Genomic DNA, 22,842 nt, shown 5'->3' with positions numbered 1-22,842 from the left:
CATTTGTGACTTTGAGAGCCATTTCGGGATCACAGTTGGGGAAGCCTTGAGTTGGGGAATTTAACAGGGAGTTTAAGGAAAAATGAGCAGGAATTTCTTGACAGTTTCAACCTTTACAAATGGCAAGAAAACAAATTTCTGTGATGACTTTTTTTTTTAAAGTTGGTATTATGTTTTGATCCTAAAACTATTCTGTTCAGGCTTTAGAAGAAATGAGACGTGAGAGTAAACAAATAAAGATTGACAGACGATTGACTGGTTCCAGTATAATTGATGAACCTCTACAGCAGGTGAGTGTCAAAGAAACAAAACATCCTTTTTTGTTTGTTGTTTGAGAAAGACATTGCCTCATTATACTTCTTCATGTACATCTCCATTGAACAACCGATTGCGCTCTAAAGTGACAATTTTAATCATGAACCTCAGGAAGCATAAAAACAAAACAGAAGTAAAATTGTGTCAGAGATAATGGGAACTGCAGATGCTGGAGATTCTTAGAAGTAAAATTGTGCTCCTGTTGTAATAAATTTTTAGTTGAATGCAGGAGGAACAGTCTGTCAAATCAAAGGTTTCCTTTTCTAAATAAAAGAAAGAAGCACATAATTCTGGAGAAACTCAGCAGTTCTAGCAGCATCTGTGGAGACAAACATTACTGTTTTGAGTCCAATATTTACCTGCTTGTCTCTCTCCCCAGATGCTGCCAGACCTGCAGAAGTTCTTCATCTCTTGTGTTTTTTTTTAATTTTCCTTCTGCTCATTTAAGGTCTATGTTTGACTACATTGATTCAATGTGCTGCATGATGATTCTGCACAATTTTTAAAAATATGTACATTTTTCTGGATGTACATATTGTGAGCATTTATTGTCTATCCTCGGTTGCCTTTATCACAAGTAACTTTTTAGTGTTTCCTATTATTTACCTGCGACCCATAAATTCTACACGTTTTTCTTCCTATCCTCAGTGTTTGGCTGAATTTTAATCCAGCAGCAAGCTTTTGTGCATTAAGTTAGAAGTTTATTTTACTTTGCTCGCATTTTTGAAAGCTTACGTAAATATGATGTCTGTCTCACTCACTCAACTTGCCTTTTATCTCTGTCTCAAAAAGCTAGATACTGGTGAAGATAGGCAACAAATAAAAATATGAATTTTTTTTCACTTTTTTCTCCATTGCAGTCGTGCTCTTTCTCATTTGAGTTGATGTTTCAGCTAGATTGAAGATTTGCAAAAGCAGAGATTTCTTAATAACTGTGGAAGTTCTGAAGTTGCTCTTCTTAATTGGATTTTTTTTTAGGCAATGATAAAACAGGTTACAAAAAAGTCTTAGCAATAGTAGGAACTGCTGATGCTGGAGAATCTGCGATAACAAGGTGTAGAGCTGGATGAACACAGCAGGCCAAGCAGCATCAGAGGAGTAGGAAAGCTGATGTTTTGGGTTGAGACCCTCCTTCAGAAATGGGGGAGGGGAAGGGGATTCTGAAATAAATAGGGAGAGAGGGGGAGGTGGATAGAAGATGGATAAAGGAGAAGATAGGTGGAGACGAGACAGACAGGTCAAAGAGGTGGGGTTGGAGCCAGTAAAGGTGAATGTAGGTGGGGAGTTAGGGAGGGAATAGGTCAGTCCAGGGAGGATGGACAGGTCAACGAGGCAGGAATAAGGTTAGTGGGTAGGAGATGGGGGTGGGGCTTGAAGTGTGAAGAATGGTTAGGGAGGCGGGGACGAGTTGGGCTGGTTTTGGGATGTGGTTGGGGGAAGAGAGATTTTGAAGCTTGTGAAGTCCACATTGATACCCTTGGGCTGCAAGATTCCCAAGCGAAATATGAGATGCTATTCCTGCAGCATTTGGGTAGCATCATTGCGGCAATGCAGGAGGCTCAGGATGGACATGTCGTCCAAGGACTGGGAGGGATATGAAATGGTTCGCGACTGGGAGGTGTAGTTGTTCACTGCGAACTGAGCATAGGTGTTCCGCAAAGCGGCCCCCAAGCCTCTGCTTGGTTTCCCTGATGTAAGGACGCCACAACAGGAACAACGGATACAATATACCACATTAGCAGATGTGCAGGTGAATATCTGTTTGTGGATGGCCATCTTAGGGATTGGGATGGGGGTGAGGAGGGAGATGTAAGGGCAGGTGTAGCACTTGCTGCAGTTACAGGGAAAGGTGCCGGGGATGGTGGGGCTGATGGGGAGTGTGGAGCGGACAAGGGAGTCGTGGAGAGAGTGGTCCCCCTGGAAAGCAGACAAGGTTTGGTAGTGGGGTGGGGGAAATGTCTGTCTCCTCTCCTCCTCCTATCTTCTCCTTTATCCATCTTCTACCTGCCTTCCCCTCTGTCCCTATTGATTTCAGAATCACCTTCTCCTTCCCCATTTCTGAAGAATCGTCTCGACCCGAAAGGTCAGCTTTTCTGCTCCTCTGATGCTGCTTCACCTGCTATGTTCATCAGCTCTACACCTTACAAAAAAAAGCCTTTCTTTTTTTCCTCTTCAAGATATCACAGATTCTTTTGGCTTCCTAGTTTGATTTATTGAATTCTATCTCTTTAGAACGCTTGTTTGAATTGTGCTAGCATCTCTTTTTCAGCAGGAAGCAAAGATAGCTGCCATATCGTGTGACATCGTCAAGAGTTAAGTCACGATCCAAATAGTGTTGTGCTAATCTAACAAAGAATCTTACACTGGCTCCTGTTTTTTGCGCTCCACTCCTACCCACCTGTGCCCACTTAAGGTTTCAATTAACCAGAGAGGGAACTGGGAACTCTTCCCACTCTGCTCCCACGCCTTCTCCCTCGGCCCTACTGCTTGCATTCGCCTTCACTCTACTGCTCCCCCGCGCTGTCCCTCTCCCTGCTTCCTCTGCTGTCCCTACCCCCTACCCTGTCTGTCACCGTGTCTATGTCTTCCGCCCCCACGTCCGCTCTCTTCCCCTCTGAGCCTCCCCCCTCACTACCTCTCTCCTGTGCCCCCTTCCCCCTCACCACCACCCTCCCCCCCCCCCCCCCCCCCCCCCATCCCTCCCCTGAATTTTGGATCACCTTTAGTCAATGATGTGTACAAATGAAGGAGACCTGTCTGTAATACATTTGTATGTTCGAGATCAAATTTAGACCAAAGTGTAAGGTCTTAACAGATCAGCATGGATAGCACTAAAATGAGAGAAACAAATACACATATCGTTGAGATAGTATATGTTGTAAGATAATGTAGTGGAGGTATATCTTGGGGTAGAAAGTGAGAAAGAGAGATTGGAGTTCAGTGTAACAAAATTGAGTAATTTTGTGCTACCTGAGTTGCTGGGGAGATGGAATGAAGGATTGGGAATTAATGTAGCGATAACAAAAGACAATGACTTCAATCTTTATAATATCAAACTTTCTGCTCACCCAGTGTTACATATTAGACAGGAAGCCTGATAATTTCATGCCATTTGAAGCAGTAGAAAGAGACCATGATGAGAGAGAGCTGAGTGCACTATTGTACTTGTTTAAAAAGTTGCTGTTTTCAAATGTCACTGGAGCAGCATGCAGAGGAGAAAGGAAAGAGGTTGGGAAGGGCAAGGATAGATGTTTGGGGACAATACAGGTAATGCTAGCAGGAATAGGAAGTGAAGCTATTCAGGTGATTTTCCACCAATTAGATGAGAGAGAAACTAGGCGAGTGCAGTCCCTCCAGCTTGGCAATAATGGATGGGCACAAGACTATTCAGTAGAAGAGATTGCAAGTGGAGAAGGACAAAGCGCTTATCACTGGTCTTCAAATGGAAAAAAAAACAGTTAATTGGATGGAGCAAAAATTGATGCAGCAGCAGATCACTGCATTGACTGTTGCTAAGGATCCCCCCCCTCCACCCTGAAAGCTTGAACGCTAAGCTAGCGGTTATGCACACAGGCACATCACAAATATAAGCCCTTGGTCTTCCCAACAGCACCAAACCTTGTTCCTCCCCACACAATCCTTCAGCCAACATCTACCCATAACCCATTGTCAGATTGATAAGATACATGTTTAAACTCATTCACACACAGGGTGGTATGATGGTTCAGTGGTTAGCATTGCTGCCTCACTGCACCAGAGACCTAGCTTCAGTTCCACCCTTGAGCGACTGCATGGAGTTTGTACATTCTCCCTGTGTCTGCATGGGTATCCTCGAGGTGCTCTGCTTCCCTCTCAGTCTAAAGATGTATAGGCTAGGTTGATTAGCCGTGGGGATGGGCTGGGGACGTGGTTTTGGTGGGCTGCTCTTTGGAGGGTCAGTGTGGACTTCCATACGTAGGCATTTGTTTGTTCTATGAAAATACAAGTGAAGGCATGAAATTCCGTATCAGTATCATGAGCAGGAAGTGAAAGTGGTGCTGAATGGTAAATTTTGAACCACTTCTGTGTGTTCTCTTGGTCAATTACAATAGTTTGCTTTTGCACATCCTACTATTTAATATGTGGTGAACACAGAATGTGTTCAACAGAAGTAGAGACCAGGAGCTCAGATTCCTGCCAGGCTGCTGAGGTGTTTTTAACCTTTTGTGTTGTTGGCTCAGAGACCACTGTATTCACTGTAAATGCTGCATCTGCATCTGTACAGGGGCAAAATTCCGCATTAAGAGAAGAGGTAGTTTGTTGGGCATTGGCTCTGGTATGGTTATAGAGAAAAGGGTGAAAATTGTTACTGTTGCAAATAGAGTGCCCAGTTTTATATTCCCCATCACTGTTATTGCTGTCTTGAATCAGAACACATTCCTGTTGCCACACTGCTGCTGTTTGTGCTGAAGATCCTTGACATGGTATGAGATTGTGGGTGAGGTATCAACTGTTTTATTTAAGGTAATAGATCTGTAGCGCCTAAATTCTGCAGCTGTCCAAATGGGATGGATAGATTTGCACGAGAAGCTTGTTTGGCTTACTAGGGCGATTTTCTGACATCAGTCCACCAGTGACCAAGCCTCGAGCGTTTACAGTAGTGGAAAAGCTGAAGATGAAGTGTTTGGAAGCAGATCTGCTGCTACCTCTCAAAGTTTCTGCTCCTTTCACACTCAAGTTCTCAACAGTGTCTATGAATGTTCATCTCTGCCTAACTGAGTGAACTTTGAAAATAATTGTAGTGTCAAGTGTATGCTGTATGTATAGAACTCTGTGTTCTTGAGATTACCTGTAAATTAATAACATTGAATTGATTCCTCCGAAGTAAGTATTTTAGTGAGTGCTTGTGTGTCCTGTAATTGTGCATTCTCTTTGAATTAGCCTTGTACATGACCAATGACAATTGTTCTGCTGCATTAAGAGATAACAAGGTGTAGAGCTAGATGAACACAGCAGGCTAAGCAGCATCAGAGGAGCAGGAAAGCTGACATTTCGGCCCTAGACCCTTCTTCAGAAATGCTGCTGCATTGTTTTCTGCGGGTGAAAGCCAAATTATTTGCGTTAGCCTATTCCGGTTACTCTGTCTTGCACTTTGCACACTGTCTTATAAGGAACAAAGAAACAGGTCTGTGCGTAACATGTTCTATATTCATCCCATGAGTGCATTTATTTGGTGAGGGTTAATAAGACTTAGACATTGAATTAGGCAGAATGACAATGGTGGTTGAATAAATTGGGAAGATTTGAAGGTAGAAAGTGAACCTTGGGGTCTGTTGAAATTTAGGTCATGTTAAGGAATACACTTGGCAAGACAAAGTGTTAGGATTGGAGCTAAGGTAGGCGTAATTCACGGGATATAGACAGAACAGCAAACTTACACACTTTTCTTGAGCTAATGAAATTATTCACTTGCTTCCTGAACTTTTAGCAGGGCTAGGGCACAATACTCTAGTTTGTTCAGCACGATCTGCAGCCATTCTGCTTTGATGAGAGCCGCTTCAGAGTTGGGGAAAAGTATGTCCCTCTTGCACCTGACCACAGCTAAAAGTAATTCCACATCATATAAATTTAGCAACTGCCCTTGCTTATGCATCTGTTATTCATACAGCCTTACAGGAACTGGCTCCCGTAGATTCTATTTCTGCATTTGTTCCTTTTTTAAATAGGAGTTTATTGCAACATCTGTAAAGGTGATGTCTGTTCTTAGCTAAGTAGTGGAAAAACCCAGAAATCAAAATGTATTGCCTCAGTTAAGTTAATCAAAGAACATGACCTCTAAGTGAAATTTACCAATGCCGTTACCCAGCCCCACACCTTAAAAATTGCCACTTTTCTTGGAAAATGTCAGTGGTTGTAATTGGTCTTTTTTTCCCCCATACTGTTTTTCCATTGTAAGACATGTAGCATGTTGCTTTAGTTCAATATTTCATTATCTTGAAATGTTACTTTCAGCTCTCAGTTCCATTGATCATCTTGAACTCCAAAAATGATATGTTAACTTAAATTATGGTTTCACAGAATGTGTATTTTGTGTTGGAAGGGAAATTTCACGAAAAATTAATTTATAACTATAATGTGAAAACAAGGTTTGGAGAAACTCTCAGGTCTGGTAGCATCTGTGGAGAGAGAAACTGAATTAACATTTCAAGTCTAATATTATTGTTCTTAAGACAAATACTGGAATTGAAACTTTAACTCTGATTCTCTCTCCATGAATGCTCTCAGACCTGACTTTTAAAGCATTTTTTATTTAGGATCACCAGCATCTGTGGTATTTGGCTTTTGTTATAACTCATTTACATGCGAAACACCATTGTCAGCACTCTTGTTGAGATGGAGATTTTACAGAGTGCATCATGTCACTTTTGTCTTTGGAAAGTTAACAAGCTGGTGGCAAGCCTTTTCTAGCATTGAGGACCTGGAGTGGAAGCTCTGATCTTGTAGCCATCATAGCAACATGGGGGGTTACAGAGAGATCAGAGCTGGGAGATAAATATTCATGGGTGCATGACTTTTCAAAATAACTGGAAGGAAAGGTTGGTGAGGTAGCATTGTTAGTATGGGATGGGATAAGCATGATAGCAAGAAATTACCTTGGGTTAGAAGTTAAGGAATCCATATTGGTGGGAATAAGAATAACCAAGGGAAGAAGACACTGGTAAGAGTAGTCTATAGGTGCCCCTATAGGGTACAGTAGGAATGGCAATAGAGTGTGAAGTAATGAGGGCATTTTTTTAATTAAAAAGGGAGTAGGTGACTTTATTCATCTTTGTAGATTGGCATAGGGAATATGAGGGAGAATTTATAATGTATTTTGTACAATGTTTTTGAACAATATTTTGTGGATCCAATCAATTGTGGATCCGGCGGTGTGTAATGAGTCAGGTTTAATGAATGATGAGTAAAATATCCCCTAGGAAACAATGGCCATAACATGGTAGAATTTAGCATTCAGTTTGAAAGAGAGGAGATTTGGTCGGAAACAACTCTGCTGAGCCGAAATGAAGTAAGTACAAAGAAATATGGTCAGAGCTTGCTGGCATGGATTAGGGAGGGAGTTTGGCAGCAAAAGCATTGAGGAACACATGGCATACATTTAACAAAGTAGTTCACGGTGATATATCCTGGTGAGAATGACGGATTCTAAGAAGGGAATAAGCCAGCCATGGTTGACCAGGGAAGTTCAGAATAGCATCAGATTGAAAATAAAGACATTAAATATGGCAAAGGTTAGTCATTAGAAGGATTGAGAAAACTCCTAATACCAACAGAAATAATTTTTAAAAAACATCAACAAGATGAAGAGCAACTTTGAGGGTAAACTTGAAAGTAATATCAAGAACTTATTTAACATTTTAAAAAAAAGGAAAAGAGAGGCCCCTACAGAATTAGGATAGGGAAAAAGTAATGGGAACTGGGAAATAGCAGAGGAGTTGAATAAATATTTTCATTAGACTTTACAGTAAAATACACTCATAGCAAAAGTAATAGTGAGTTTTGAGAAGATTTGTAGCTCAGGTTGAGGTTCTGGATGTGAGTTTGCTTGCTGACCTGGAAAGTTAGTTTTCAGATGTTTCGTCAACATTCTGGGTAACATCAGTGAACCTCCGACGAAGCGCTGGTGTTAAGCCCCGCTTTCTATTTATCTGTTTAGGTTTCCTTGTGTTGGTGATGTCATTTTCTGTTCTTTTTCTCAATGTGCTTGTTGATGGAGTTCTGTTTGGAATGCCATGCTTCTAGGAATTATCGTGCGTTTCTCTGTTTGGCTTGCCCTAGGATGGATGTGTTGTCCCAATCAAAGTGGTGTCCTTCCTCATGTGTATGTAAGGATACGAGTGATAGTGGGTCTTGTCGTTTTGTGGCTAGTTGATGTTCATGTATCCTGGTGGCTAGCTTTCTGACAGCTAATGAACTTAAAAGACCCTATACAGACAACAAGCAAAACGAACGTCATCTGGATGTGAGTTTGCTCGCTGAGCTGGAAGGTTAGTTTTCAGACGTTTCGTCACCATTCTAGGTAACATCATCAGTGAGCCTCTGACGAAGCGCTGGTGTTATGTCCCGCTTTCTATTTATCTGGTTAGGTTTCCTTGGGTTGGTGATGTCATTTCCTGTTCTCCCATCTACAAAATACCTTGCAAGAACTGTGACAAACACTACATTGGACAAACAGGCAGAAAGCTAGCCACCAGGATACATGAACATCAACTAGCCACAAAACGACAAGACCCACTATCACTCGTATCCTTACATACACATGAGGAAGGACACCACTTTGATTGGGATGACACATCCATCCTAGGGCAAGCCAAACAGAGAAGCGCACGAGAATTCCTAGAAGCATGGCATTCCAACCGGAACTCCATCAACAAACACATTGAGAAAAAGAACAGAAAATGACATCACCAATGCAGGAAATGACATCACCAACCCAAGGAAACCTAAACAGATAAATAGAAAGCGGGACTTAACACCAGCGCTTTGTCGGAGGCTCACCGATGATGTTACCTAGAATGGTGACGAAACGTCTGAAAACTAACCTTCCAGCTCAGCAAGCAAACTCACATCCAGAGCAAAAGTAATACTAAATTGAGGGGCAAAAGGAAGGGTGTAAATAAATGCAGCAGCTCATTACGGAAAAAATACCAGGAAAACCAATGAGATTAAAGGCTGATAGGCCCTCAGACCTGATGGATTGCATCTGAAGTTAGTAAAGGAACTAATTATGAAGATAGTAGTTGTACAGGTAGTAATATTCCAAGAATCCTTATATTCTGGAAAAGCCTTGGAAGATTGCAAAACATGCTTACTCAAAAAGTGTAGTGAAAATAGTGATAACTATAGACAAGTTAGCTTAACATCTACTCTTGGGAAAAGGTTAGCCTATTGTAAAGGATGTAACTGTGGAGCATTTAGAAATATATAAGATGGCCAAGCACAATCCGTATCACTTCATGAAGGGGAAATCATCCCTGACAAATTTATCGTAATTCTTTTATCGAGATAATGATAGAGGGATGTAATTACACACTTCTGAAACATGAGAGACCTCAGCACAGGCCTCCTGATTCAAAGGTAGGAACACTGTGGCTGCACCACAAAAGCAACTTTCTCTTGGTAATGTTGTAGGCCCAACTATCTTTGGCTGCTTCATTAATGACCTTCCTCAGTACAGTTAGTTTATCCTCGAGCAGGTTAGTTAGAAAATATCTTCAGTTATTTTAGACAAACTGTTCAGTCGTGCTATGACACACTTTTGTGGCGGGTGGGGCTTGAATCCAGACCTCCTTGGCTAAAGATAAGGACACTACCACTGAGCCACAGGAGCCCTCCTTCCTCACTGTCTTCTTGGCTCATTTAGTCACAGTATTCCACATGAAACATAAGTTGTGGGATCAAGTGCAAAATCGAGTACATTATTTCTTAATTTCAATTCTGCCCAATACTTTGTCAGAAGTGTAAGATTGTGAAAGATGGGTGGGAGTACCAGATTTTATTTGAAGATCAACTTCCCCTGAAACACTGAAGCACCCTTGTGAAATGAAAGAAGTGTTGATGGTTTTCCCTATCGGTTTTGAGGTGTACTTATGTAGTATACTTCTTGCGACAATTCTGTTACATTTGTTTGAATATGTTGTTATCTGTAGTTTTCAGAAGTGTTGGTGGTAACGTATTATTTGTTTTCTGTGAAGTAGATGTATTAATATGATATGTATTATTTCATATAACAATGAATTTGCAAGGCAATCCTAAAGAGAATTAGTATTAACTGCTTAAAGTGTTTTGCTTGAATTTTTCTAGCACCAAGTAGTAAAGCCGTAAAAGATAAGGCCTACTCTCTCTTTTCATTTTCAGGTCATCCAGTTTGCACTAAGGGACTATATCCAGTACTGGTATTATACTTTAAGTGATGATGAGTGTTTTTTACTCGAAGTCAGAAAAACCATACAAAATGCACTCGTTCAGTTTGCCACAAGGTAAATTGGATTTATTTGAAACTATTCTGTAGCAGAAAAGCATACAGTTTCATAATTGTCACATGTAGCAAGATACAGTGAAAAGCAATGTTTTGCTTTGCATGGTATTGTACAGTAGTAGACAGTTGAATTTTCAGTATTGAAGCATTGCAAATAGGCCATAAGTAGCATGTTCAGGGCTAAATCCCAGTACTAAGTTCAGGCTCCTTCGATTAAGAAATATTGGTCCTTTTCTTGTGGTCACTTTATATAAAAGAAGCTTTCTCAAGAATCATTACAAAATATCAGGTGGCTATTTATCCCCATCACATCCATACACTCTGTGTAGGGCAATCCGTTTAGTCGTATTCTCCACTCCACAATGCCGCCGCCCCCCCCCCCCCCCCCCCACCCCACCCACCGCCTTCGGTGGATCCTGCAAATTTATTTTCTCTAAATGCCCACTTGATTTGCTTTTGTAATCCTTGATTATCTCTGCTTCCATCATAACTACTGAATATTGAGTTATTTGGTAGCACAGAATTTGAATTGATGATACAGTGCACATTTTGTCAAAGTTTTTAATCTTGCATTCATCAGAACAAATTCACGAGAACACCAATTTAGAGAAAGACAAACAATTATGCTGTATGAGAAAATGGTGCTAATTGCTTAACAGTTAGACTGCTCAGTCGGTGATTTGCCATGGAAAATGTACAAGTTATTGACAATTGGTATTTAACACCCAGGCTTTGCTTAAATTTTAAACCAGGCAGACTGATTTGTATAAGTTAAGGTATTGCTGTCAAATGGCTAGCGAACAGTTTTCTCATACTTTGTTGAGTTGATACAAGTGCATTGCATGTCTCTGTATTTTCTGTCTGCAAAGGACCAGGCCCTATGTATTAATATAAGAAACTTCTATGACAATTGGTCCTAAATTGGCTGTTAACATCACTGTTCACACACTACAAATTATATAGCACATTTTGTCGGTTTGTGAATTCCTATCTGATGTTGGATATTGAGTTTTACAAGTTTGGTCTAGTTGGGCATGGTCGATACCTTGTTTGTTCCAAACAGGTCATAGAATCATAAAATCTCAACAGTGTGGAAAGAGGCCGTTTGATCCACTGAGTCTGCATAGGCCTCTATAGAGCATCCCACCCAGATCCAGCCGCTATCCCTGCATTTGCTATGCTTAATCACTTAGCCTGCATCTGTACTATTTGAACATATGATCTTACAAATTAGGGAGTAGGAATAAGAACATTTGATTTAGGAGCATTTGCTTTAACCACTCCCTGTAGGAGCAACATTTACTTTTTTTTACTGTAAAGTTTCTTTTGAGGTAACTACCTTATGAACAGTTGCTTTTTTATTTGAAATGCCCTGCATTGTGTTCCACCTTGCATGCAAATCAGCTTGTGAGTGGACTTCAGAATGGAACCTTCGCAACCCAGTGGCCGTCTTTATATTCATAACCTCCAGCTATTCTGTTCCTACTGTGGGCACCATTCTTCCTATATCTACTTTATCAAAACCCCTTGGTCACCTGTCAGTCTTTTTGGTCATCCCAAGAGTTAAGCTAGCCTTCAATCCTTTCCTAAAATGTAAGCCCGTGCATTTCTGGTAGAATTTCTCTGCATCTTTTTGCTATTTTTAATTTTTTGGTAATTTAACAACTAGAATTTCTTGCAGTCCTCTTTAAATCTTCCTGAACGAGATTCAGCATATCTTTCCTATTTTCCAAACTCTTTGAAATTAAAACTGATATACTGTTGTTGCCTTGTTGACCTGTGGCCCTTTTTTAAAATTGATATGATATATTTGTACTCTGAGATTCTTGTCCCTTTAACAAGACTTGCACAACATGTGGCCCCCCTCCTTTTTCTAATAAAATATATCTTCTTTCTTAATTGAGCTTCATTTACCAATTAGCCATTATGCAAGTTTGTTTGTTCCCTCTTGTAATTTGTTGCAGTCTTCAGGGATGACCAATCCCCAAACTTAGCAATTATGTTTTTGATTCCAAAATCAAAATTGTTGATGACCCTCAAAGCTTAGAACCTAGGCCAAGGAGTAGACCATCTGGTCCTTCGGATCTGCTCAGCCATTCAATATGATCATAGCTGATCTAATAGCTCAGTTTCTCTCCATACTCCTTGATGCCTTCAATATCTCAAGTGTTTGTCTGCACACTCAGTTTATCTCAATTGCCCTGAAACCTCTTTGCATTTTCCTCAACTCTCAATCCCACCTCATGTTGTGTCATCAGCAAACTTGGGACTAGTGCATTTATTATCCTCGTTTAATTCATTTCATTTATATCTGTATAATTCATGAATGGCTGGGCCTAAGCAGTGTCTTCTGTGATAAACCACTCGTCACCTTCTGCAATCTGAAGAAAGACTTATTTGTTCCCATTCTTTATTTCTTGCCTGTCAACCAATTCTCAATCCTTGTGTAAAATCATTTCTCTCAGCAACTTCGATTAATTTTTGGTGGACCCAGTGACTTATCAGCTTTTATGAATGATATTTTTATTAACCTTCCCTGTTGCTATGCTGTCCACTAATTTATTTTGCATAATCTGCTTACATTATGAGGACAAATGCAAAATACACATTTGGCACCCTCCTCTCCACTTTGGTTCTGAGCTTAGACTGAGTCCCATAGTGTTACTAAATTTGCTTCCACCAACCTTTTGGGGTAGTGCTTATCAGCTTAAAACAAATTTTAGCAGATAACTACTTTTCCCCACCACTTCTCTGGTTCTTTAATTTGCTCATAATGTTTAAATCAACATCTTCTGGTTACCAAATCAGGCACTAGAGATAATAATATCAGAGATAATGGGAATTGCAGATGCTGGAGAATCCAAGATAATAAAATGTGAGGCTGGATGAACACAGCAGGCCAAGCAGCATCTCAGGAGCACTAGAGATAATAAGTTTATTTCTTAATTTGCCAAAATTCGACACAGCTGTAAGCAACTTCATCAGAACAATTAGTTAGAACATGGAACAGTACAGCACAGGAGCAGGCCCTTCAACACTTACTTAAAAAGTCCACTCAACGCTCCTATTATATCTGCCTCCACCACCAACCCAGCAGTGCATTCCAGACTCCTACCCCTCCCGTGTTTAAACAAAGACTTGCCCCTCGTGTCTCCTTTGAACTTTCCCCCTCTCACCTTAAATGCATGCCCCCTGTATGAGACATTTCAACTCTTCGGGGGGAGAAAGGGTTGACAGTCAGAATTTATCTGCATCTCATAATTTTATGGACTTCTATCAAGTCTCCGCTCCAGAAAAAAAATCTGAATTTTTTTTCTAGCCTGTCCTTGTATCTCATACGCTGTATTCCAGGCAGCGTCCTGGTAAACCTCTTCAGCCACTCTCCAAAGCCTCTACTTCCTGTAATGTGGCGACCAGAAGTGAACACAATTCTCCTTAAGTGTGACATAAACAAAGTCTTAGAGCTGCAGCATCACATCCTGACACTTGTATTCACTTCCCTGACCATGCATGCCATTTGTCTTCTTTACCACCTGGTGTGGTCACTTTCAGGGAGCTATGGGCTTGAACCGCAAGATTCCGCTGTACACCAATGCTGTTTAGGGTCCTGCCATTAAGTGTATACTTTTCTTAAACATTTGATCTCCCAAAGTGCACCTCATGCTTACCCAGATTAAACTTCATCTGCCATTTCTCTGCCCGTAACAGCAACTGATCTATATCCCACTGTACCCTTTCACAATCTTCGACACTATCCACAACATTATCCACCTTTGTATCATCTGCAAACTTAGTAACCCACCCAACTACGTTTTCATCCAAGTCATTTATAAATATCGGAAACAGCAGAGGTCCTGGATGGATCCCTGCAGAACACAACTAGCCATGGACCTCCAGCCAGAAGGACACCTTTCACCACTGTCCTTTGCCTTCTGTGAGCAAGCCAATTCTGAATCCACAGGGCCAAGTCACCATGGATCCCAGGCATCTTAATCTATTGGATGAGCTACCATGAAAGACCTTCTCGAAAGCCTTACTAAAATCCATGTAGATAATATCCGCTGCTCTACACTCATCAATCACCTTTGTCACCTCTTCAAAAATTCAGTCAAATTAATAAGACATAACCTGCCTTGTCCCTAATTAGCACAATGTGTATAAATCCTAATCCAAAGAATTCTGTCCAATAGCTTCTCAGCCACTGATGTGAGATTCACTGATCTGTAGTTTCCTGGATTATCCCTATTTCCCTTTCTAAACAGGAACAATTTTAGCTGCTTGCCAGTCCTCGGGGACCCCTCCAGTGGCTACCGAGAATTTAAAAATCTTGGTCAAGGCCCAGCAATCTCTCTGTCTTTTTTCTTGCCTCTAACAGTAACCTGGAGTAGATACCTTTTGAGCCCTGGAGACGTATTCATCTTAATGCTCTTCAAGAGACCCAACACCACTTCATCCTTGATCTCAAAATTCCCTAGCATATCAGTATGTCCCACACAATTCTCACTATCCTCCATATCCTCTCCTGGGTGAATACTGATGCAAAGCACTCATTTAGGATCTTGCTCATGTCCTCTGCTTCCAAGCGCAAGTTCCTTCCTTTTATCCTTGACTGGTTCTACCCTCTTCCCCAGTTATCCTAATATTTTTCATGTATGCATAAAATGCCTTGGGATTCTCTTTAACCCTGCTTACCAAGGTTATTTCATGGCCCCTTGCTCTCCTAATTCCCTGCTTGAATTCTTGCCTGCTTTCTTTATATTCCTCATGGTCCCTGTCCAGATTTAGTTCACTAAATCTTATATCTACATCTTTTTGCAATTTTGACAAAATTCACAACCTCCCTTCTTGTCTAAAGGGCTCTTGCCTTGCCATCTTTGTCATTCTTCCTTACTGTGACATGATGGCTCTGAACTCTGATCAGCAGGTCTTTAAACAACTTCCACATGTCAAATGTTGAATTGCTGAATAATAACTCCTCCCAATTAACACTTCCTAGCTCCTGCCTAATATTTGTGTTTTTTTTTTCTCTATTCGTTTCTGGGATGTGGGCATCGCTGTCTGGCCAGCATTTCTTGCCTATCCCTAGTTGCCATCAAGAAGGTGGTGGTAAGCTGCTTTCTTGAACCGCTGCAGTCCTCCTGCTGTAGGTTGACCCACAATGCTATTAGGGAGGGAATTCCAGGATTTTGACCCAGCGACAGTGAAGGAACGGCAATATATTTCCAAATCGGGATAGAGAATGACTTGGAGGGGAACTTGGAGGTAGTGGTGTTCCCATATGCCTGCTGTCCTTGTCCTTCTAGATGGAAGTGATCATGGGTTTCGAAGATGCTGCTGAGAATCTTTGGTGAATTTTTGCAGTTCACCTTTTAGATTGTACACACTGCTGCCACTGAGCATTGGTGGTGGAGGGAGTGGATGCTTGTGGATGAAGTGCCAATCAAGCAGGCTGCTTTGTCCTGGATGTTGTCAAACTTCTTGAGTGTTGTTGGGGCTGCACTCATCCAGGCAAGTGTGGAGTATCCCATCGCACCCCTGACTTGTACCTTGTCGATGGTGGACAGGCTTTGAGGAGTCAGGAGGTTAGTTACTCGCTTGTATTCCTAGCTTCAGACCTGCTCTTGTAGCCTTTGAGTTAATGTGGTGAGTCTAGTTGAGTTTCTGGTCAATGATAATCCCCAGAATGTGGATAGTGGGGGATTCAATGATGGTAACACCATTCAATGTCAAGGGACGACAGTTAGATTGTCTGATATTGGTGATGGTCATAGCCTGACATTTGTGTGACGTGAGTGTCACTTGCCACCTGTCAGTGCAGCCTGGATATTGTTCAGGTCTTGTTGCTTTTGATCAAATTGCCTTCCCCCAGTTTAGTACCTTCCTGCAAAGTCTTGACTTAACCTTATTCATAACTCCTTAAGTTTTAAGATAGCTGTGATCACTGTTTCCAAAATGCTCTCCCATTGAGTCAGTCACCTAGCTAGGCTTATTATCCAGTTTAAGGTCTCATATGGCCCTTCCAGTTGGACTTAGCACATACTGTTACAAGAAACTTAGGTGCACTTAAATTCTGCCCCATCTAACCTCTTGCTTTAAGGGAGTCCCAGTCAATATCGAGGAAGTTAAAGACGCCCATTATGACAACTCTGTTGTTGTTGCATTTTTCCATAATCTGCCTACATATTTGTCCCTCAATGTCTTGGTGGCTGTTAGCATTTTACTATAGACCCCTCCATCAGATTGATTGCACCCATTTATTTTTGAGCTCTCCCCGTGTTGCCTCAGTGGATGAGCCCTCCATTATGTCCCGTCTGAGTGCAGATGTGACATTCTCTCTGATTAGTCATGCAACTCCTCCACCTCTTTTACCTTCCTATCTATCTTATCTAAAACAACAAAACCCTGGAACATTGAGCAGGCAAATCTATCCCCCTCTACTATGACGTAGTTAAGAGAATTAATTCTGAGGAAAGTTAATACAATGAGAACTGGTAAATACAGGACAAAAACATTTCTAGTTTCATTAGAAACTTCATTACCACAGTTTTGGAAAATGTTCTTTATCATGTTATGTTTTCCGTTTCATTGTCTATTGTTACTAATTAACAGGTCAAAGGAGGTAGACTGGCAACCATACTTTACTACACGGTTGGTAAATGACTTTGCTGCACACCTTCATGTATTTAGGAAAACTCAACAAAGGATAGAAGACTCCAGGCAAAAAAAAGGTATGAAATAGTTATGAAGCCAACTGATTTTTATTTTGGGCTGCATGTGTTTGGTCTTTTCTATTCCTCTGTTATTTTGATTGTATCTATTTTTCCTTTGTGCAGAGATAACCTGGGTACATGGATATCTGAGCTAACGCCGTATCTATGTTTCACCCTCTTTTAGAATAGGACATTTTGATTTGCTTCTGGATTAACAGGGTAATATGTTAGCAAAGATGGAGGATTGGTTAACTGATGAGAAGGTTAGCAATAAATGGGGTGTTTTCAAATAGGCTGCAAGGATCAGATTTCAGTTACTTACAATCTACCATAATGGCTTATGTGGATAGACCAAAGTTTGCTGACAATATAAAATGTGTAACAATTGGAAATTTAAAATTGATGTTTTGGAACTGTAGCTTTAAATTTTAAAGTGTAAATGAGGGGAATCATATGACTGTTCTGAAGTCTGCCTGACACCAAGTGTCAACGTTTTATTGTTAAGAGTTCAAAGAAAGGCTTGGATTACTTTCCTAATGAAAAGAACATGAAGTATTTCATGCTTGGTGGCAGTGGCAGCAGTCTTTTATTTGTAGTAATTAATCTTTCACTCTTCTGAAATCCCATAAATATGGAGAGCTGATAGTAAACAGTAGTACTGTAATCTATACCTTCACTTCTAAGATGAAAGAAAATCTGGAACCGCCAGAGCCAAATAACTGTTCTACCTGAACACAGTGCATTAATCTTGCACGTTCCCAAGTTTAAGAAGACAGAGGAAGCCATTTTGAGATCAGGTGATTACTCCACCTATTTAATAAATTTCACAGATAATTCTGCATTGTCAGCAGGTTGAAAAGACTGTATGGCTTTAATGTGGCCGGTTTAGGAAACACTCTGGAATTCCAATTTATTACTTGATGAGGTGGGGGTGTGGGGGAGAACCCATTGTAAACTAGAAGCAACTGTATACTGTTTGCTAAAAGAACTGTTCGTGATGGTGATAAGTAGCGATGGTCCATATACATAAGTGAGAAGGACGAAATGTTGCTGGGAAAATTCACTCTGCTAAACACTTGAAATCTGATTTGGAAGTCTGTAGCTATTTTTCTTTCTTAAAATTAGTGTGATTTAAATTTTGATTTTTGTATTTGCCTTAAATGTTGTATTTTGAGCTGATCTGACCTGAAATTTATTTGTGTACTCACAATCCCATGCTGGTTGACCATCAATAGTGAAATGAGAGAAGATTGAATTTGGAATTGACCCGTTTTGGGCGGATTCTAAATGCGAGCCAGTATTTTTAGGAGACAGCACATTTGTTTTGACTAATTTTTTAAATCTTGGCTCCTCTTTGAAGGGAAGATTTATTAGGTACGGGTCTGAACCTGACTTTGCCATTGAACTCAGAGATAATGGGAACTGCAGATGCTGGAGAATCCAAGATAACAAAGTGTTGGGCTAGATGAACACAGCAGGCCAAGCAGCATCTTGGGAGCACAAAAGTTGACCTTTCAGGCCTAGACCCTTCTTCAGAAAAGGGGGATGGGGAGAGGATTCTGAGTTGCAGTGGGAGAGAGATACCCTGAGGTTGGCCGGATGGAGGAGGGTAACTACTTCATCCTGGAAGAGGCTTCGCAGTAAGGTTAAAATTGTGATCAGAGACAATGGGAACTCAGAATCCTCTCCCCATCCCCCTTTTCTGATGAAAGGCCTAGGCTCGAAGCGTCAACTTTTATGCTCCTAAGATGCTGCTCAGTTTGCTGTGTTCATCCAGCCCCACACTTTGTTATCTGCCATTGAATTCACTTGGATGTCCTGCAACTGAATTAAATGGGGAAAAAAGACGCTTATTTTAGATTTTTCACCTCCTGTATTTTTTGATTTCTTTATTGATGAGACTCAACTCTCACTTCAAATTGCCTTCAGTAATGCAAAATTCTAGGTAGGAAGAGTCAGACCAGAGAGGACAGAGTTCAGTGTAAATTTTGCGTAATGAGGAAGGTAGTTGAAAGAAATGGAAGTTTTAAAAAAAGATAAATTCAAGGTCCTTTTTTTGCAGGCATTTCATGCATTCAGATGAATTAATATACAAATAAAGATAAATGGTTTAGATTTAAGCACCATTACAGAGACACAGTTGCCAGTTGACCAAAGTTGGAAAATGGATATTCATTGTTACAGTGTTTTATAAGGATAGAACGGCACAAAAGGAGGGACACCCCTGGGAATAAAGAATGACGTGAACACATTAGTAAGAGGGGGTTTGGCTTCACAAAATTCTGAAGTAGAACCTGTATCAGTAGAAATTAGGAATGGCAAGAATCAGAAATAGCTGCTGGGAGTAATTTATAGGTCTCCTAATATAATTAAATATTTTTAAAATCAGTACTTTTCACAAAGATAGTGCAAACATTGTGTGGGACTTTGATCTTTATAGACTTTTGCAGTGAAATTGGCAAGAATGGTCTCAGAGATGATTGTGCAATGTCCTTTTTTCTTTCCGGTTTTTGGTGTAAAACATTGTGCAACCAACTAGGAATAAAACTATCTCCAATCCAGTGTTGTGTAATGAGTCAGTGGTAATTAGTAAAGTTGTAGTAAAATAGTTGGAATTTGTAATCATAATGCCATTCAGTTCACGGTATTTTGGCGATATTTCTCTAGTTACATGCAAGCATCTTAAACAATCAGATAGATATAAGGGGAGACCGAGTTAAGATTTTTGGCGTAAATAAGCTAAGTATGATGATAAATGAACAATGGGAAATAACGTAAAATGTTCAACAAAACTGTGTCCCGTTGATGGGGGGGAAAAGAAAGCCAACAAGTAAGACCCATGTATGGCTCACTCAGAAAGCTAAGGATAGGACTAAATTTACGAACAGAGATTTATAATGTTGCAAAGAACAGTACTGTGTCTTTGAATTGGGAGTGTTTCAGAAACCAGTCAAAGGCCACCAAGAAGTTAACGAGGGTAATGTAATAAAAAAATCAAAAATAGAAACAGAACAGAAATCTGAAAACAGTTTGCAAAAACTTTCTGAACTGAGGAAGAGAATAAATAACAAAACATTCTCCTGTTACAACTAGTGTCTAGAGAAATTATCGTGGGGACTGATGAAATCACCAAAGGCATTGAATAAATGTTTTTCCTTCTATTGAGAAGTCAGGCGGGTTATGTACCTAGGAACGAAAAAAATGAAGATATTAAGATAATAGATACCAATGGAGAAAAACCCAAGGGTCTAAAATTTGACAAATCCAGAATATGATGATCGACATCCTGGTATTCTAAAAGAGGTATCCTCTGTGATAGCAAATGTGTTGACCAAGACTTTTCAAAATTTAACATTCATCAGTAAGAGCCCTCTAATTGGAGTTGCGTCTAACACTGCCTATCATGAAAGGAGAGAGGGGGACGACTGGGAACTACGTCTTGTTCACTTAATATCAGTCAATTGAAAAATGCTGGAATGTATTGCAAAGAAGGTTTTAACAATGCGCTAAATATGATTAGAGAAAATATACTCATTTTACAAAAGAGAAACCCCATTTGACAAAATTATTGGAGTCTAAGGATGTAACTAATAGGGAAGAGGGAGAGGAACCAGTAGATGTGCTACAGTTGGATTTCCAAAAGGCATCCAGAAGAGGGTACACAAAAGTTGAAGAGGCAAGATACAGGCCCACAGAGCTGAGGGGTAATATTTAGCATGGATAGAGGATTGGTTAAAAGACAGCGAGCAGACTGGATATAACTGGGACGTTTTCAAGTTGGTAGATTTGACCAGTGAAGTGACGCAATGATCACTACTGTTACATCAGCTGTTATGATCAATGATAATGACTGGGATGTGAAACGTAGGGGCTCTTGTGATGAAATGTTAGTGTTCCTGCCTCTGACCCAAGAGGCTCAGGTCCAATTGCACTTGCTCCGGATGTGTTTCTAAAAACAAAAATCCCTCTGAACAGACTGAAATGACAACATCTAAATGAAGAGACAGATTAGTGTATTTAGGTTTGCTAATGGTACAAAGCTAGATGGAATGTTATGTAGGGAGATAGGCAACAAATTAATATAGACGTATTATATATCACCTTCCTTTCTGCTACCCACTTAATGTGCAGATTTATGAAGCTATTCAATTCAGTTGTAAAAATAGAAATGGCTATTTTTAAAAACTGCAAAACTTGTAAATAACTTCACTTAGAGTTTTGAATCAATGGAATTCTCTGCCTCAGAGAGTTGTGAATGTGCCATTGTTAAATGTATTTGAGGCTTGGAAAGGTAAATACTCTGTCTGAGTTGTATAGAGAGTTGTGGAAAAGCAGATTTGGAGTCCAAGGTTAGCCATGTCCTTTTTAATCTCTCATGGACTAAGAGGTTATTTCTAGTGTTCTTTGATTCTTGGCCCTTTTGCCAGTGGGAGAGTTTCTCCCTCCCTCCTCTAACTGAACTCCATGATTTGAACACCATTATTTGATTGCCTTTCAGCAGTCTCTTTTCCAACAAGAGCAATTGTGTTATTAACATGAGTTTGCCATGGTAGATTTTCACCTGAGCAGTCTTAGAATGACGGGGAAATCCTGTAATAGAGTTACTTGAATGTTATAGAAATTGAAAGATTTGTCTGATTATTGCCATTAGTCAGAGAAATAGCCTTGCTGTCACCTCTGCGTGTGAATAACACAGGAAAATGACTGGTATTTTTCAGTTCACTTTATTTTAATTTGTGATTTTCTTGAATGTATCTTTTCCATCCTTAAATAATGCCCCTTCTGAGGAAGGGTCACCAGACCTGAAACGTTAACTTTGTTTTTTCCATCACAGATGCTGCCAGACCCGCTGAGCTTTTCCAGCAACTTTGTTTTTGTTTCTGATTTACAGCATCTGCAGCTCTTTTGGTTTTCTTAAATAATGCGCAATTGTTTAACTTGGCTTAAAGTAATTTAAATCTCACAATCATTATTTCTGATACGTGCTCTTTAGCTCAATGACATCTTAAGAATAATGTTGTTAACAAATAATCATCTTGATTTGTCAATGATTTCTTTGCCTCAGTAGCATTTAAGGCATAAGGCCATGTTTTCCACCTTGGAGCAGAGGGAGGGGAGGAAAGAAGAGATATGACTTAATGTTATACATGAGTATAAACTCTAGTGTAGCCAACCACTTGGAGGAAATTTTTTGTTGGCATCAATGTTGAGTACATAATACTTAATTGCTGTTGAATTGGTTGCCTATTTCATAGGTATTCGGTGCTATTTAGAAACATGGAAATATATCTATACCTGTACCTTTGCCTGCCTCCACAGGAAACTGAATATTTTCAATCTCATGCAAAAACATGAAATTTCTAATTTCATAGACAAACTGGAAGTTCTCCATAGTTTCGGCAGCATTGTGGAGAAAGAAATGCTTCACGTTTAATCAACAAAATACTTGTCCTTCTATAAGGCTTTAGTCGAACAAACCAGTGACATAGAAAGTAGAGTGCCTGAGAACTTACAATTAAAAAGAAACATTGATGGCATGAATGATGGGGATAAACTCTGACAAATTGATTCTAGTGCATTTAAGTGTGAGATCAGCCATTTTGTATCAAAACCTGAAGGTTTGGGAGATGAATATCTGGGAAAAGTAGAGATGCAGATATGTCTAGGGATCTTTGTACAAAGATCACTAAAATGTAGTTCATGTCTTAGAAAACTATCCAAAGTCCAACTGGAATTTAGCATCTGTGGCCAGAGGATTTGTATAGAAAGGGGAGAAATTTTGCTGCAGCTATACAAACACCA

The 22,842-nt window shown here is 40.1% G+C and overlaps 1 protein-coding gene across 3 annotated transcripts in view; it reads left to right on the top strand.

Annotated features, from left to right (window-relative positions):
* snx13 (sorting nexin 13) overlaps positions 1 to 22,842 on the top strand; it is a 184,043-nt gene that overhangs the window by 79,916 nt on the left and 81,285 nt on the right. For all 3 annotated transcript variants that reach the window (XM_059654543.1, XM_059654549.1, XM_059654551.1), the window contains exons 4-6: positions 201 to 290; positions 10,210 to 10,331; positions 16,940 to 17,058. In XM_059654543.1, coding sequence (XP_059510526.1) covers positions 201 to 290; positions 10,210 to 10,331; positions 16,940 to 17,058 — 331 coding nt within the window. The remainder of the gene's footprint in view (positions 1 to 200; positions 291 to 10,209; positions 10,332 to 16,939; positions 17,059 to 22,842) is intronic.

The sequence above is a fragment of the Stegostoma tigrinum genome, chromosome 2 (genome assembly GCF_030684315.1).
Source record: "Stegostoma tigrinum isolate sSteTig4 chromosome 2, sSteTig4.hap1, whole genome shotgun sequence".
Classification (NCBI taxonomy): Eukaryota; Metazoa; Chordata; class Chondrichthyes; order Orectolobiformes; family Stegostomatidae; genus Stegostoma; species Stegostoma tigrinum.
The sequence above is the reverse complement of the archived record's forward strand: the minus strand, read 5'-3'. Positions and strand labels throughout refer to the sequence as shown.